This window comes from Panthera pardus, unplaced genomic scaffold (assembly GCF_024362965.1).
Source record: "Panthera pardus isolate Hobbes unplaced genomic scaffold, ASM2436296v1 HiC_scaffold_6, whole genome shotgun sequence".
Taxonomy (NCBI): domain Eukaryota; kingdom Metazoa; phylum Chordata; class Mammalia; order Carnivora; family Felidae; genus Panthera; species Panthera pardus.
In genome coordinates this window covers 126,787,429-126,805,463 of record NW_026526991.1, presented here as the reverse complement: position 1 = coordinate 126,805,463, position 18,035 = coordinate 126,787,429, and the positions used below count along the sequence as shown (strand labels likewise).

The 18,035-nt window shown below is 39.3% G+C and overlaps 1 protein-coding gene across 1 annotated transcript in view; it reads right to left on the bottom strand.

Moving 5' to 3' along the window:
- Positions 1 to 18,035, bottom strand: part of ITGA8 (integrin subunit alpha 8) — a 188,832-nt gene that overhangs the window by 94,989 nt on the left and 75,808 nt on the right. Inside the window, exon 13 of the mRNA XM_019460684.2 lies at positions 16,061 to 16,252. Within this exon, the coding sequence (XP_019316229.2) occupies positions 16,061 to 16,252 (192 nt within the window). The remainder of the gene's footprint in view (positions 1 to 16,060; positions 16,253 to 18,035) is intronic.

Here is an 18,035-nt window from a genome sequence, read left to right as displayed (position 1 = left end):
AAGGCCCTTCATTACCTGCCCCAAACCTACCTTTCCTCTCTCCATTTATGCTCCCATGAGTTTGAACCAAATCACTTCTGAAATCACATTTTCTTACCTCTGAGCCTTGCTCGTGCCGTGTTCCTGTTTTGGAAAGCTGTCTCCTTATAACCACTTAAAATCATACCTATATCTTAAGACCTTGCTTAACCATTACTTCCCCCAGGAAGCTTACTTTGAACACTTTACTTAGCTACAAGAAGCTTCTATTTTTAACTCATTCAATATTAATTTTTTTTTTACCTCTTAAAACTCTTCTTATATGCTGTTTGTACTATAGTTAATTGTTGGATGCTTTATCTCCAAGATTGGATTGTTTCTTAAAGGCTTGGATTAAGTCAAAATAGTATCAATAGGTCACTTATAACTAATATTTAGCAATTCCTACTAGGTTTTGTTCACAGTGTCAACGGCTTTATACATATTATACATACGTATCTAGCTTAACTTTCACAACATCCCTTTAAAGTAACTTGTCATGCTTACACAGTCAGCCATGGTAACAGCTAGAATTTGAACTCTGGCCCGTGAGGACAGGGTCATTGTTTAATTCAGTGCTATATCCTCAAAACCTAGAAGAGTGCCAGGCACACGAATGGCACTTAATAAGTATTTGTTGAATAAATTAATGAATTGTATTTCAAAAGTACAATTTCTTGAATATCATATAATTAGTAAATATTATAATACCTTTATCCTTAAAAGTGAAGAAAAATGGGGGCTGTTCTCAACATTAGCCGAATAATATTAATGTTGCCCAAATACCTGTTGTTGGCAATTAAAATGAAAAATGTTGACTTACAAAGCATAGGTTGAATCATGAAAACATGATTTGTTGATTTCAAGCAATATTGATGGTTTGCAATGGAGCTATAATGTATGACAACATGGCAATCTACAGAATTCCATGCATTACAAGTCTTGACATGCTCGTTACCATGATAAAACCTAGTGTCCAGATCTTGATTTCTAAATATTGTTCTTCAATAAAGAAACTGTAGGTTTTTGAAGAAAGGTTGATTCCAGGGCTGAAGCACCGAAAATACAAGATGAGCTCAGAGCATACTGTGATGTTATACAGTGAGGAAATGTTCGTAAGAGGATGGGAAATATTAAAAGAACACATGCTAGTCAGTTAAGTGCTGCACTTCGGTTCAGGTCATGATCTCACCGTTCGTGGGTTCAAGCCCCATGTCAGGCTCTGTGCTGACAGCTCAGAGCCTGGAGCCTGCTTCAGTTTCTGTGTCTCCCTCTCTCTGTGCCCCTCCCCCGCTTGCCCTCTGTCTCTGTCTCTCTCAAAAATAAATGAAAGTTAAAAAAATAAAAGAATACAGGAATGAACTGGAAAGCATTCCCAATGGCCAAATATCGAACACAATAGGCAACAAATATAAACAAATGTAGTAATAGTTTATAGCCCCAAAATAAACATCCATGAAATCATACAGATTTAAAAAAATTAAATGGGTAGATGAAACATCGTTTTTCTTAAAAAAACTTTTTTATTTTAATTCCAGTATATTTAACACACAATGTCACATTAGTTTCAGGTGTACAATATACATTATCTATACATTACTCAGTGCTCATCATGGATGAGTGTACCCTTAAGCCTCTTCACATATTTCAATCACCCCCCTGCCCACTTCTTGTCTGGTAACCATCAGTTTGTTCTCTATAGTTAAGACTTTTTTTTTTTTTTTTTTTTTTTGGTCCGTCTTTTTCTTTTTGCTTGGTTGTTTTGTTTCTTAAATTCCACGTATGAGTGAAATCATACAGTATTTGTCTTTCTCTGACTTATTTCACTTAGCATTATACTCGCTAGATCCAACCATGTTGTTGCAAATGACAAGATTTCATTCATTTTTATGGCTGAGTAACATTCTTTCTTTATCCACTTCTTTATCCATTCATCTATCAATGGACACTGGGCTGCTTCTACAATTTAGCTATTAATGCTGCAGAAATATAAGGGTGCATTTATCTTTTTTGAATTAGTGTTTTTATATTATCTGGGTAACAGCAGTGGAATTATGGGATCATATGGTAATTCCATTTTTAATCTATAGAGGAAGCCTCCACAGTGGCTGTACCAGTTTGCATTCCCACTAATAATGCATGAGGATTCCTCTTTCTCCACATCCCCACCAACACTTGTTGTTTCTTGTGTTTTGATTTTAGCCATTCTGACGGGTGTGAGGTAATATCTTATTATGGTTTTGATTTGCATTTCCCTGATGATCAGTGATGCTGAGCATATTGTCATGTGTCTGTTGCCCATATCTATGTCTTCTTTGGAGAGATCTTTGTTCATGTCTTCTGCCCATTTTTCATTGGATTATTTGTGTTTTTTGGATGTTGAGTTATGTAAGTTCTTTATATATATTTAGATACTAACCCTTTATTGGATATATCATTTGCAAATGTCTTCTCCCATTCAGTATGTCGTCTCTTAGTTCTGTTGATTGTTTCCTTTGCTGTGCAGAAAACTTTTCTTTTGATGGAGTCCCAATAGTTTACTTTTGCTTTTGTTTCCCTTGCCTTGGGAGACATATCTAGAAAAATGTTGCTATGACCAATGTCAGAGAAATGACTGCCTGTGCTCTCCTAGGATTTTTGTGGCTTGAGTTCTCACATTTAGGTCCTTAATCCCTTTTTTGAAGTTGTTTTTAAGTTTATTTATTCATTTGAGGGGGTCCGAGAGAGGGAGAGACAGAATACCAAGCAGGCTCTGCACTGCCAGCGTAAAGCCTGACTCAGGGCTCGAATTCACAAACCATGAGATCATGACCTGAGCCAAGATCGAGTCAGACGCTTCACTGACTGAGCCACCCACGCACCCCTGGTCCTTAAATCTTTTTCAAGTTTATTTTTGTGTATGGTGTAAGAAAGTGATCCAATTTCATTCTTTTGCATGTAGCTGTCCAGTTTTCTCAACACCATTTGTTGAAGAAACTGTCTTTTCCCCTTTGGATATTCTTGCCTCCTTTGTCGAAGATTAAGTGACCATATAAATAACAGGTTTATTTCTGGGCTCTCTACTCTGTTCCATTGATCTTTGTGTCTGTGTTTGTGCCAGTCCCATACTGTTTTGATTGCTACAGCTTTGTATAACTTGATATCTGGGATTGTGACACTTCCTGTCTTGCTCTTCTTTTCCAAGATTGTTTTCACTATTTGGGGTCTTTTGTGGTTCCACACAAATTTTAAGATTATTTGTTTTAGTTCTGTGAAAAATGCTGTTGGTACTTTGATAGGGATTGCATCAAATCTGCAGATTGCTTTGGGTAGTATGGACATTTTAACAATATTTGTTTTCCCAAACCATGAGCATGGAATATCTTTCCATTTATTTGTGTTGTCTTCAATTTCTTTTTCTTTTTTTAAACAATTATTATTATTATTTCTTAATTTAAATTTAAGTTAGTTAACATATGCAGTATTGGTTTCAGGAGTAGAATTTAGTGGTTCATCACTTACATGTAACACCAGTGCTCACCAAAACAAGTGACCTCCTTAATGCCCATCACCCATTTAGCCCATCCCCCCACTCAACACCCCTCCAGCAACCTTCAGTTTGTTAAAAGTCTCTTATGTTTTGTCTTCCTCTCTGTTTTTATCTTATTTTATTTTTCCTTCCCTTCCCCTATGTCCATCTGTTTTATTTCTTAAATTCCACATATGCGTGAAACCATATATTTGTCTTTCTCTAATATAATGCACTTAGCATAATACATTCTAGTTCCATCCGTGTTGTTGCAAATGTCAAGAATTCATTCTTTTTGATCACTGAGTAATATTCCATTGTATATATACACCATATCTTCTTTATCCATTCATCAGTTGATGGACGTTTGGGCTCTTTCCATCTTTTGGGTGTTGTTGATAGTGCTGCTATAAACATTGGGGTGCATGTGCCCCTTTGAATCAGCCTTTTTGTATCCTTTGGATAAATACCTAGTAGTACAATTGCTGGGTGATAGAGTAGTTCCATTTTTAATTTTTTGAGGACCCTCCATACTGTTTTCCAGAGTGGCTACACCAGTTTGCATTCCCACCAACAGTGCAAAAGTGTTTCCCTTTCTCCACATTCTTGCCAACGTATTTTGTTTCCTCAATTGTTAATTATAGCCATTCTGACAGGTGTGAGGTGGTATCTCAGTGTGGTTTTGATTTGTATTTCCCTGGTAATGAGTGATGATTGGATGTCTTTTTTGGAAAAGTGCCTATTCATGTCTTCTGCCCATTTCTTTACTGGATTGTTTTTTGGGTGTTGAGTTTGGTAAGTTCTTTATAGATTTTGGACACTAACCCTTTATCTGATACGTCATTTGCAAATATCTTCTCCCATTCCGTCAGTTGACTTTAGTTTTGTTGATTGTTTCCTTTGCTGTGCAGAAACTTTTTATCTCGATGAATTCCCAATAGTTCATTTTTGCTTTTGTTTCCCTTGCTTCCAGACACATGTCTAGTACAAAGTTGCTGCAACCAAGGTCAAAGAGGTTGCTGCCTATTTTCTCCTCTAGGATTTTGATGGTTTCCTGTCTTACATTTAGGTCTTTCATCCATTTTGAATTTATTCTTGTGTATGGTGTAAGAAAGTAGTCCAGTTTCATCTTGATGCATGTTGTTTTCCAGTTTTCCCAGCACCATTTGCTGAAGAGATTGTTTTTTTCCATTGGATATTCTTTTCTGCTTTGTTGAATATTAGTTGGCCATACATTTGTGGTCCATTTCTGGGTTCTCTATTCTGTTCCATTGATTTATGTGTCTGTTTTTGTCTAGTACCATGCTGTCTTGATGATTACACCTTTGGTTCTATGCATCAAGGATATCTAACAAGTGTAAATATTTATGCCCCCAACCTGAAACACCCAAATATATAAATCAATTAATCACAAATATGAAGACACTCATTGGTAATAATGTAATAATAGTAGGGGACTTTAATACCCTACTGACAGCAATGGACAGATTGTCTAAGCAGAGAATCAATATGGAAACAATGCCTTTGAATGACACATTGGACTGGATGGACTTAACAAATATATTCAGAACCTTCACCCTAAAAGAGCAGAATACATATTCTTCTCTAGTGCACATGGAACATTCTCCAGTATAGATCACATACTGTGTCACAAATCAGCCCTCAACCGGTACAGAAAGATCAAGATCATACTATGCATATTTTCAGATCACAACTCTATGAAACTCAAAATCAACCACAAGAAAAAATTTGGAAAGCCCTCAAATTCATGGAGGTTAAAGAGCATCCTACAAAAGAATGAATGGGTTAAACAGGAAATTAATGAAGAAATAAAAAAAAAAATACATGGAAGCCAATGAAAATGAAAACATGACAGTCCAAACCCTTTGGGATGCAACAAAGGCAGTCCTAAGAGGAGAGTATATTGCAATTCAGGCCTATCTCAAGAAGCAAGAAAGGTACCAAATACACAATCTAACCTTACACCTATAGGAACTATAAAAGGAACAGCAAATAAAGCTTAAGGCCAACAGAATAAGGGAAATAGTAAAGATAAGAGCAGAAATAAACAATATAGAAAAAACAGACAAAACACAGTAGAACAGATTAATGAAACTAAGAGCTGATTCTTTGAAAAAAATTAACAAAATTGATAAACCCTTAACCAGACTTATCAAAAAGAATGGGAAAGGACCCAAATAGATAAAATCATGAATGGAAGAGGAGAGATCACAACCAACACCACAGAAATACAAACAATTATAAGAGAATACTATGAAAAAATTATATTCCAACAAATTGGGCAACCTGGAAGAAATGGACAAATTCCTAGAAATATACAAACTACCAAAACTGAAATAGGAAGAAATAGAAAATTTGAATAGACCCATAACCAGCAAAGAAACTGAATCAGTAATGAAAAATCTCCCAACAAACAAGAGTTCTGGGCCAGATGGCTTCCCAGGGCAATTCTACCAGACATTTAAAGGAGAGTTAATACCTATTCTCAAACTGTTCCAAAAAACAGAAACAGAAGGCAAGCTTCAAAACTGATTCTATGAAGTCAGCATTACCTTAATTCCAAAACCAAAGACCTCACTGAAAAGAATTACAGGCCGATATCCCTGATGAAACTAGATGAAAAAATACTCAACAAGACACTAACAAATTGAATTCAACAGTACATTGGAAGAATTATTCACCATGATCAAGTGGGGTTTATACCCGGGCTGTGGGACTGGTTTAATATTTGCAGATCAGTCAATGTGATGTGCCATATTAATAAAAGAAAGGCTAAAAACCATATGATTCTCTCAATAGATGCAGAAAAAGCATTTGTTTGTGTTGTCTTCAATTTCTTTCATCAATGTTTTAGTTTTCAGAGTACAGGCCTTTCACCTCCTTGGTTCACCTCCTTGGTCAACTTTATTCCTAGATATTTTATTATTTGTGCAATTGTAAAAATAATTTTTCTTAATTTCTCCTTCTGCCTCATTATTAGCATTTAGAAATGCAACATATTTCTGCACATTGATTTTGTATCCTGAGACACTACTGAATTCATTCATCAGTTCTAGTAGTTTTTTGGTGGAGTCTAAATTTAGGGTTTTCTATATATAATTTCATGTCATCTGCAAATAGTAACAGTTTCACTTCTCTCTTACCAATTTGGATGCCTTTTATTTCTTTTTCTTGTCTGATTTCTGTGGCTAGGATTTCCAGTACTATGTTGAATAAAAGGGCTGAGATTGGCCGTCCTTGTCTTATTCCTGAGCTTAGGGGGAAAGCTGTGTTTTTCACCATTGAGTATGATGTTAGCTGTAGGTTTTCCACATACGGTCTTTATTATATTGAGGTATGTTCTGTCTAAAATTACTTGGTTTGGGGTTTTCTTCATGAATTGATGTTGTACTTCGTCAAATGTACCTTTTCTGCATTTATTGGAATGATCATGTGGTTTTTATCCCTTTTCTTATTGATGTGATGTATCGCTTTGATTGATTTGGGATTATTGAACCACCCTTGCATAAATAAATCCCACTTGATTTTGGTGTATGATTTTTTAAATGTATTGTTGGGTTCAGTTGTTGAGGAGTTTTGCATCTATGTTCATCAGAGATATTGGCCTACAGTTCTCGCTTTCTCTCCCTCTTTTTTGTAGTGTCTGTATCTGGAAGGCAGTAAGTCTAGATTTTGGGTTATAAAATCTGATTATAGAATCAGAAAGCTTGGAGAAGTTTTCTATTCATCCATATCACGTTCAGGGGAGGAAAGTCAGGCCCAGAGAAGCTGAGTTACTAAAATAACATTATCTTGGGAGAACTGGTTCTGGAACTCACATGTTTATCTCTCCATTCACTTTTACTTCCACTTTACTGAATTCAAGTCCAGGAACTCTGTCAGTTGACTTATTTAATCTAATTCATAAGATTTTTTTACAAGAAATGTTAATATTCTAATTTCCAATGTATTTATAATGAAATTATGAAAATCTTGTTCAGTAAGGAACATAATGTTTTGCTTTTCAGGAAAACCTGAGTAGTGGGGTTTGAGAAGTAGAAATAAACTTTGACTATAGATTTGAACTTACTTCAACTAAACTTCAAATCAATTCCAAGGAGTATGGAATGACTATGACTATGCATTATTCCCTTTGGTTAAAACCCTTTTATTTCTTATGTGTAGGCTCTCTCTTGCTTGGTTGTTTGCACACACACACACACACACACACACACACACACACACTCATGCACACAGCACTCATTAAAACAAATAATGGGTCATTTTTTTTTCCCCCATTTGGTATAATTGTCTGAGATGGCTTCATGGTATAATCATCGTGCATTATGGGCTTCAACAAGACAATGATAGTCTTGACATTCAGCCCACGTTTTCCCCTAGTTTTCATTGCCTGTAAGATTTCTGCACCTCAACAGAATCTGTACTTCCCCTCCTCCGCTCTCCAAAGTCTGGGCTGTGCATTTAGCAGATGGTCTTGTTATACAATCATGTTTAACAGGATTAGGCTAGATCATTGAATTTTAGGGATTTCTGACTATCACAGCTGTTTCTTCTCTGAAATGTTTTCACTCAATTAATGTATACAAGATACTCCTCTGCCCAACCCTCATTTTCTAATCAGCACCAGAACAGAAACCTGAATACATCCATATTTGGAATAGGAAAAAGAATTTTGGTGCCAGGAATCAATATACTAATGACTCCTATTTATATATGTGTACTGATGATACTATTTACTGTAAGAAACCTAAAAAAGTACTGAATGGTTAATCTAGATATTAGGAAAATTATTCCAAATACTATTTCTATGGTAGAATCTCTTTATTTCTGTAACTAAATCTCCCCATGCCTGTCCATTATGCCATTCTTTTCTTGGGTACACTGGATAAAAATTCCAGAGTCATCTTTAACATCTCTTTCTTACTAACCCCACATCCTCTACCTTCTATCACGGCCAGTCATTATCAAGCTTTGACTATTTTTCATTTACATGATTTCTTTAATTCCTTCCTTTCAGTTTCCATTGTCGTCACCTAGTTCAGGCCCAATTTATATGAAATTAAATGCCTTTAACTGGTTAAGAGGTTAACAAGGAAGAACATTTTCCATTCTTGGCATCCAGTAAATGACAGTAGTGAGAAATGGGAGAAGTCCCTTGTGCACCATCTTCCATGTAGGGGTGGGAGGTAGGATGGGGTGAGTGGTGGGGCTACATCATAGCAGGGCAGTAACCGCATGACATTAGCAGAAGATTCTAGTGAGGGCCTAGCAACAGGACTTTTACAAGAGATTGCCAACCCAACAGAGTCTCAATGTCAGTGTTCCTCCTTTCATATTCCTATTTGTCTGGGTGGGGGAAGAAAATATATGGGGACTATGGGAATTAAATAAGCAAAAGAAAATAATAGCAATAGTGTGTATAAGAAAATAATGCCTCCAAAATATAGTCTTGTTTCAAAACTTAATTGGGGGGCAATCAGTCAGTTAAGTGTCTAACCCCTGGTTTCAGCTCAGGTCATGATCTCATGGTGTGTGGGATAGAGCCCAGGGGTGGGCTCTGTGCTGACCCTAAGGAGCCTGCTTGGGATTCTCTCTCTCTCTCTCTCTCTCTCCTCTCTCTCTCTCTGCCCCTCCTCTACTCTCTCTCACAATCTCTCTCTCTCTCAAAATAAATAAACATTAAAAAAAAAAAGAGTGGAGGACATCAGTGAGACCCTGAACAAAGAGAGAAAAAAAGAACAAAGCAGAGATTAAGAACACAATAAATGAAGTTAAAAATACACTCGATGGAGGGGTACCTGGGTGGCTCTGGTTAAGCGACCGACTCTTGATTTTGGCTCAGGTCATGATCCCAGGATTGTGAGATCAACTCCACATTAGGCTCCACACTGGGCATGGAACCTAAGATTCTCTCTCTCTCTCTCTCTCTCTCTCTCTCTCTCTCTCTGCCCCCTCTGCTCATTCTCTCTCTCTCTCTCTCAAAAAAAAAAAAAAAAAAAAAAGAAAACTTGATTGGAGAGCTGCCATTTATTAAACTATGTTCTATTTAATCTCATTTTAACTTAAACACATCATCTCATTTCACAGTATATAAATAATGCCATTTTATCTTTAAACCAACTTATTATATCCAATTTCACAGATAAGAAAATCGAAGTTCAGAGAGGTTAGGAAATTGTCCAATGCTTTTATACAGCTAGGAAACAGTGGGGTCAAGTTTGAAACCCATTTCGCCCATCTCCAAAATCCTAGAATGCAGCTTTTCAGCTTTTTATGTGGCCCAATATGTCTGTGAAGTAAATTAGCTTTGTTTGTATTCATGTCAATCAGATGGATTTCCTTTTTTGTTCTAAGCCATTTCATAACATTTTGTAAACACCTTTTCCAGACTTAGAAAGTGCAAACACACACAACCAAGTGAAGGAAATATTATTAGCCTTATAATTTCAGGTAAGGAAATAGAAACTCAGAGAACTCAAGTAATTTGTTCATTGCCACACAGGCCATCAATGATGGATGGGAATCTTAACCTGGCCAGTCTGATTTCCCTTCTCCTGTTCCCAGACATGTTGCTAACTTTAATAGGTTATTTTTATACGGGTTTGATGTTTCCCAAAAAGAAAAATATGGAGTATCATCTAACCTTAACCTATAAACTCTCTTGGGGTACACATACACACACACACAAAATACGCATGCATATATACACATATGCACATATAAGTGTGAGTGTATGTACGTGTGTGCATAAGAAATATTCAAAAATAATATTCCAGAGGATATGAACTGTATTTCTCTGCTATGCAGTGGATGGCACAGTAGTAAATCAAGCCACCTTTTGCACGTCTGTGCTTTTGATTATTTCGGGTACTATGTGACCTGATTTTTCGTCAGTCTGGAAGGTGAAACAGCTGTAATTCGCAAAGAAAAGCACATCAAACATCACCATCAACCACTCTTTCTTCCTGCAAAAGGCAGCTGGCTCGTATAACAAACATGTAAAGCGTATCTATCTTTAGAGAGAGAGAGCACGCTATCTAAGGAACGGGCAACATGTGTGCCTGCCATTATCACAGGTAGGTTTCATAGCAGTGTGCCTGGAAGTGGGTAGATGGCAGGCAGTGAAGACGAGGGGAAGCCAACACGGCTCTGCTCGCAGACACGGCTGCTAACACTTGGTGCCTAAAATGAGGTAAAAAGCGTTCACCTCAGGAATAGGATAAATTACCCCTTCAGAAGCCATCAGTTTGGGTAAGCCCAGGTTTTCAAGTGTGTTCCATTTAACAGCAACTCCAAGGGGTTTGGCTGATTTCAATGCAGAATGTCAAATCTACCGTTTGCTTGGACACTTGTGTTTACCTGAACTCTGCAGGTGACCAAGTAGACAGAGGGAAGAGTTTTGGGATTTTTGTTTCTGATCTATTTAGAATGGAGGGCCACTGAGATCCCACCATGCCTGTGTGTGCATTTAAAAAGGTGGCCCTGCCCCATCCTGCAGGGAGGGAACTCCCTGGTATATGAATCTGCCCTCACCTGCCCCTTGGCTGGACACAACCTGGACATAATTTGTAGCCCTGATCATGGAGTTAGCCTGGCTCCTGGAAGTTTGTCAGTGGGAGTGGAGGTGCCTATCTGAGGAACCGCAGAGCTCATAGTTCTTCCTCAGCTGATTCATTTAATGAAGACCAAATCATTACAGAAGTTCCAAAGGCCAACAATACTTCTATCATAATAGACTTAAAATTCATAAGCATAATGTTCAGCAGCCATGCTTGAATTTTTTCAGATGTTATTATGTTCTAAAACCGGTTTAGCGCTTAAAGCCTTCAGTGTTTCGATGCTCACACTTTATTGTAATTATTCAACTGTCTTTCTCACCTAGAATGTCAACTCTGGGAAGGTAGTGATAGTGGACGCCTTGCCACTGTCCCCCCAGCACGATGTCTAATACATAGCAACCACTAATACATATGTTTTGATTGAATGAAGGAATTTCTTTACGTATTTTTCTTTTGGACCTTGAAACAAAAGGAACAAACATACAAAGAGCGATGAGCAATTAATAACCACTTTTATTACTTAATTTTTATAACAAAAGATTTTTGTTTTCAATTATCTTCTTCCCTTCGTATTTCCTAGGGCCATTTCGTTTTGTTTTGTTTCACAGGAGCATCAAGGTGTGTATTCCCTGGCATACTTGCCCAGTCCCCAAGTCAACGCCTACTTTCTTTGGAAGATGTCACCCTTTGCCTTAGAGTCTATAAGATTCCCTTCCCTACAATGTGGGACTGAGATGAATTGTAGACAGTCTCTTTGAGTGAGTAAAATTGCAACATGCAAAGCCTGGAGCTGACACTTCACTATGTGCTCAGAGAACTGTGGTCCAGACAGGGAGAGGGAGAGAAGGGGAGTGAGAGAGAGAGGGGAAGAGAGAGAAGCAGATGTGCAAAGAAAAGCAGAGGCAAGAGTAAGAGAGAGGCATAAAGGAAGTCTTGGCCATCCAGGATCTCAGTCAGTCCCATCCAGAGGCCTAGGAGAGTTGCTGTCTTTAGGTTTCCTTGAGATATTCCTATAGCCTTAATATAAATGGCTCCCTCTACGGCTTAAGCCAGGTTAAGGTGGGCCAATCCCTAACAAATGGATACTATATTTTAAATGGAAGCCAATGAGGCATCATTTTAAATGCACAGATAACTCCCAGGAGATGCAGAGCAGTGCATGCAAAAAAAAACCAAAAAACAAAAAAACAAAAAAACAAAAACTGAGTATTTTCAATGGACCTTCCTTAATTTTTCCAGATGAGGCCAGAGCATGTATCAGGGCCATGCATCCCAATGGCCGTAACCACACAGAGGCGACCTGGAGAAAAGACCCTCGGGTTAGTTTGACAACTTGAAAAGAATAAATGGAATGGCAGAGTTTAGTGAACGGGTCCTTGCCAAAAGAGAACACTGCATATCCAACTACCGTAGGCATGGGAACTGAGCACAAAGCCTTGAGAGCGTTGTTTCTCACAGTAAGGTCCTGGGTAAGAACCTCATCTCAGACTCCGTAGGTCAAAATAGCTTGCTACTCAGGATGTAGTATGAAGCCGTGAGGCAGTGATATAACTTGGGAAGCCAGTAGAAAGGAGGAGTCTTTCCTACTCCTTTGACCTGAATCAGAATCTGTATTCTAACAAGATGCCCCATTGATTCGATACTCATTAAAGGGGGAACTTTGTTCTACGTCATTAGTTCTCAGGTGGGTTGAACATGGGAATCACCCAAGTGACTTACCCATGTTACTCTGGTCTGACCTCTACCCCCCTCCCAGAGGTTCTGACTTTGGAGAGTTTGACTCTAGGCTTGGAGAGTGACCTGAGCAGACAGAGTTTTTAAAGTTCCCCCAAGTGATGGGGCGCCTGGGTGGCTCAGTCGGTTAAGTGTCCGACTTCGGCTCAGGTCATGATCTCACACTCCGTGAGTTCAAGCCCCGCGTCGGGCTCTGTGCTGATAGCTCAGAGTCTGGAACCTGCTTCGGATTCTGTGTCTTCCTCTCTCTCTGCCGCTCCCCTGCTCATGTTCTGTCTCTCTGTGTCTCAAAAATAAATAAAAACATTAAAAAAAAAATAAAGTTCCCCCAAGTGATTCTGATGTGCGGCTAAGATTAAGAATCACTGCTTATTGAAGACCACCAGATATATCTTAGAAGAAAGTCAACTTGTTAAATGGATTTTGAGACTCCTGGAAGGCACCATAATCTGAAAGAAGATTAATTCTGATTTGAGAGAGCAGGACCCCAAAGAGAAAGAAAACTATACTTCTTTGTAAGTTCCAGGTAGAACTGGTTTAGAAAAAATCACAAGATAGACCATGGGGGACCAGGACATACAGTTTATAAAATGAGCTATAGGATTTGGAACGCATGCCACCCAATAGCCTCAGGGTGGGGGAACACTGCTATTTCCCAGGCAAAACCTAAGAAGACTGAAACTCCATTAGGCTGGAGTAATAAGGTGTCTTGGTGATAACTTAGCAATGGCTAAAGGAATAATCCAGGGGGATAAACAATCTCAGAAACCTGAAAACCTAACCTGTAAATGTCTGGGTCCTAACCATAGCATGGAAGCACATACTAAGAACGGACCAGAAGAGGCCAGAATAGAATAAGGATTCATGACCCATGGAACTTTTGAGCAGTGGCCACTACAGAGGCCATGGTATTAACCACAGAAACTTGAGCACTGCGTGAAAGGCCAGGAGAGACTGAATTATCCTTCAGGCAGAAACTAGTAAAAACAGATGATGCATTTGGGCCGGATGTCCCTTTCCTAGTCCCTGGACAACAGGCACGCCCTTTGCCACTCCCTTCCTTGAAAGAGTGGCCTCAGAGACAGGAAAGGAGAAAGTCTTGAATCTAAGTGAACATCTGTTCAACTGATTCCTGAATTATGCCTGTGGATTTCAAATCCATCGTAGTGGTGAAGAGAATGTAGTTATTACCCCCCATTAGGGTTTTGCCTCTGCACAGGTCTCTGGGGACTTGGCGTCACTCTAAGGATTCTTTGAATGTCATTCTTTTGTAAAGAGATGGGGATCAAGGAAAATGTTCTAGGATCATGAATCACAAGACATCCACATTTCCATTCGAGAGGCAGAACCGGGACCAGAACCCAAGTCTACTAAGAAGATGTACAGTCGCACACCGAATGCCTCGAGATCATCTCAAGGGATAAGAATCCAATTAGTGGCATGAATGGTCCTGCCTTAGTGAAGGACATTTACTTTACAGATAGATACACAGACTGCATTAACCTCATTAATTAGTATTAATTGAATCAGCCTCAGTAGGTACGGTTAACGAATGGCTTCAAATGACCTTTTTCCGATTGTTAAGAAGGGATAAAAGAAGACATAATTAAGAGGTGACTAGTTGCCAACATCTGCCTACTTTAGCTTCTCTCTTCCCTGTCTGCCTCCTCTTTCCCCGCTCCCTCAACCCTCCACCCACCCCCAGAAGAAATATTCCTTGAGATAAAAATTGTCTTATGATCCTCTCCTTCCTGGCTTTTATTTAGGAGACTTGAAAGAAAGTTGATGAACTTCCTAGGCGCTCAATACATCCCTTATTTCCTTTACCTGGCGGAAGGTACAGCCACCTGTCTGTCAAGTTCCCTGGTACTAAGGTAAGAATATGACAAGCATAATGAATAGCAATAGCTTTCCAAAAATAACTCTTCATCTAAGATTACAGCCTATGAGTTGAATTTCATGAACCATCCTGACATATTTTGGGAAGAAATCACATAAGGGACTAATTTTTGGATTATTTAAAATAGAATAGATTATGAATGACACCCTCCTCCCCCCAAAAAACCCCACTAACCTCACTGATTAGACTAGTATAGTATAACCTAAGAAAATAAACTTAACTAGACGCTCTTGAAATTGCTGAGGTAGGATGTATTCGTATACGGTATAAAACTAAATCTGCTTTGAGCCCATTAGAACGTCTTTGGTGGTGCCAGGAAAGATTTCTGGCAAATTTATGAGAAGATGATACAGTATCCTTTTTGCCTGATGCCAGAGGGGAAGAGAAAACGGAAGGATGGAATTAGTTATGTATGTTTAGGCAGTCAGTGTATTGGAATGTTGCCCCAAACCAGAAAAAAAAAAACCCTCGACATATGGAAAGCACCCAATTAGCGTGAACGTGGTGGAATGAGACAGGTTTTAATAAATAGTTGAAGCTGTTGGTTAACTAGTAGTAATTTCTAAGTATTTGTTGAAACCATTTTAAAATAACTAACATAAAAATGAAAATTGCATCATAAAACCAAGAAGTCTAATGCTCTCTGCTAAAAACCCTGGGATTCCCAAAACAATCCTTTAAGACAAACTGTGCCTTCCTCCGGCACGCACAAACCGTGAATTATCTCGCTGGGCAGTATAATTTCCACGAGCCCTCAGTCGGAGTGAAGTCACCAAGAACAGTTTACCATCTTTCTTATCAACCAGTTCCTTTTGCTTCACTTTGAAATACGCAATCTATTTTGAAAAACCCCAAAGGACGGCTAGAAAATACTTATGCTCCAAAAGCATGAGCTTGATGACAGAAATGTTGAGGCTCATGAGTTAATTAACAGGAGCTATGAGCTCAAAAGGGAATTACAGGGTTAAAATAAATTGCTCTAGCTGGCCCTGAGGCAAGTCTTCATCAATGGACAACAGCTTACTGAGGGGTTTCAAACAAAGACTTTTGTCGCAAAGTTGACAAAGTTTTACGTCCAGTGCAGGTTTTCAAAAGCCACCTTGCCTTTCTCACATTGTTTCTTGGTGGGATGGGGAGTGTTTGTTTTGTCCGCCTTCCTTGTTTTGTCACTTGGGAATCATGGACAAAAGCCCGGGGCCATCTGTGGGTAAGCTTGGCCTTCCCCTTCAGGAGGGGAACCACTTTCACACGATGCACTGTCCCGAGAACGGGCTTCCTTCTGGGAAGTGGGCTCTCATGGGAAAAGAAAGAAACCCTTACCTGGGTAATCATTTTTGTCTATGTCTGAATCTCCTCTGAGAGTAAAGCCGAATCCAGAAGGGATGGTCTGGGAGGCCCACAATCCTTGCAGAATCTGGGACGCCTTGGTGTGTAAGCCATCCTTGTTCCCATTGTAAATGAGCACTTTGCCTCTTTGATCCTTGCCTGCAAAGGGTGCCCCGATGGCAATGTCTACAAACGGACACACATAAACATATTTTTTAAGTCAGGAAGAATGTTTGAGACGTGGAATGAAGTGCAGTCGAAGAGCCGTAACGTAAAATCCAAAGGGCTTATTAAGCTTTCCATGAAAATTTCATAATACTGCAGCAACCATAAGTTATTCGTTTACCTTTTATCCATCCTGCAAATATTTATCGAGCGACTGCTATGTGTTGGACGCAGCAGTTGTGACAGCAAATCAGATGCTGCTTTTCGAACATTCATATTCTAGCGCAGGTAGTAGACAATTTGAATAAAGAAGCAATCAAGGAAATATGGAAAGTGACAAACTCTATGCAGAAGAACCAAAAATATTAATGTGATGGAGAACGGTTGTTATTTTTACGTATCTTTTTAAAAATATTTATTTTGAGAGAGAGAGAGCATGAGGGAGCGTGAGAGGGGGAGAGAAAGAGGGAGAGAGAGAATCCCAAGCAGACTCCATGCTGTGAGCTCAGAGCCCAACGCAGGGCTTGATCTCACGAACTGTGAGATCATGGCCTGAGCTGAAATCAAGAGTAGGTTGCTTAACCAACTGAGCCACCCAGGCGCTCTGTCAGGTTATTATTTTTAGATTAGGGGATCAGGCAAGGTGTCATTAAGGCTCACGTTGAAATGGAAATCTAAGGACAAGATGAAACCAACCATGTGAAATCGGAGGGGAGAGCGCTCCAGGCAGAAAGAACTGGTGTGCAAAGGTCGAAGGTTGGAAAGCACTTGGCCCATCGGAGGATCAAGGCAGAGGATGGTCTACATGGGAACTTAGCAACAAGCCACAGGGAGGGCTGGGTCCCATCACTAGGCTGAGTAGAACAGGAGAGACACCTTTGCAGGGTACTTACGAGTTTCTTGTTAAAAGGAAAAAAAAACCAATCTCTTTCACAGAGATTATCTAATGTAATGATTACATCGCCCCATGAGGTAGGCAGGACCCATTTTAACAGTAGAGGATACAGAGAAACCTGGAAAGGACCCTACCACTCGACTCCCACTTAAATATGGCACTGAACGAAAGTTAACTTCCACACACTGTGTCCATCAGAATTGTTCTAAACAATACACACAAGGGGCGCCTGGGTGGCTCAGTCGGTTAAGCGTCCAACTCTTGATTTCTGCTCAGGTCATGATCTCATGGTTCATGGGATCGAGCCCCGCCTCAGGCTTTGTGCTGACAGCGGGAGCCTGCTTGGGATTCTCTCTCTCTTTCTCACAAAATAAATACATGAATTTAAAAAACATAAAACACTCGAATATTTAGTTTTACATAAAAAAAGAGCACCAATAACACAATAACATAATAGCTCGCCACAGCGGGTGACAATTATGTATCCCCATTTTGTCATTTATTTCTCTTTGCTCCTAAGTTTGACAAGACTAAGTAAATCGTGAGTGGATTTTGACTACATAACAAGGATTATCATTCCAGCTTCACTTAACAGATAAGGATAAACTATCCCAAATCTCAGATTGTTGTGGAAAATGAAGATCGCATCATGTGGCAGGTGCAAAGGGACCCTTCTTTCACTTCCTCTAGGTCCATCCACATCGGCCCTGTGTTTCATCCCAGTCCGGCATTATTTTGCCTACTTAAAAAAAGTTTATTTATTTTGAGACACACACACACACACACACACACACACACACACACACACACAGCATGAGCAGGGAAGGAGCAGAGAGAGGGAGAGAGAGAATTCCAAGTCTCGCTGTTGCCATAGAGCCCAAGACGGGGCTCGAACTCACGAACCGTGAG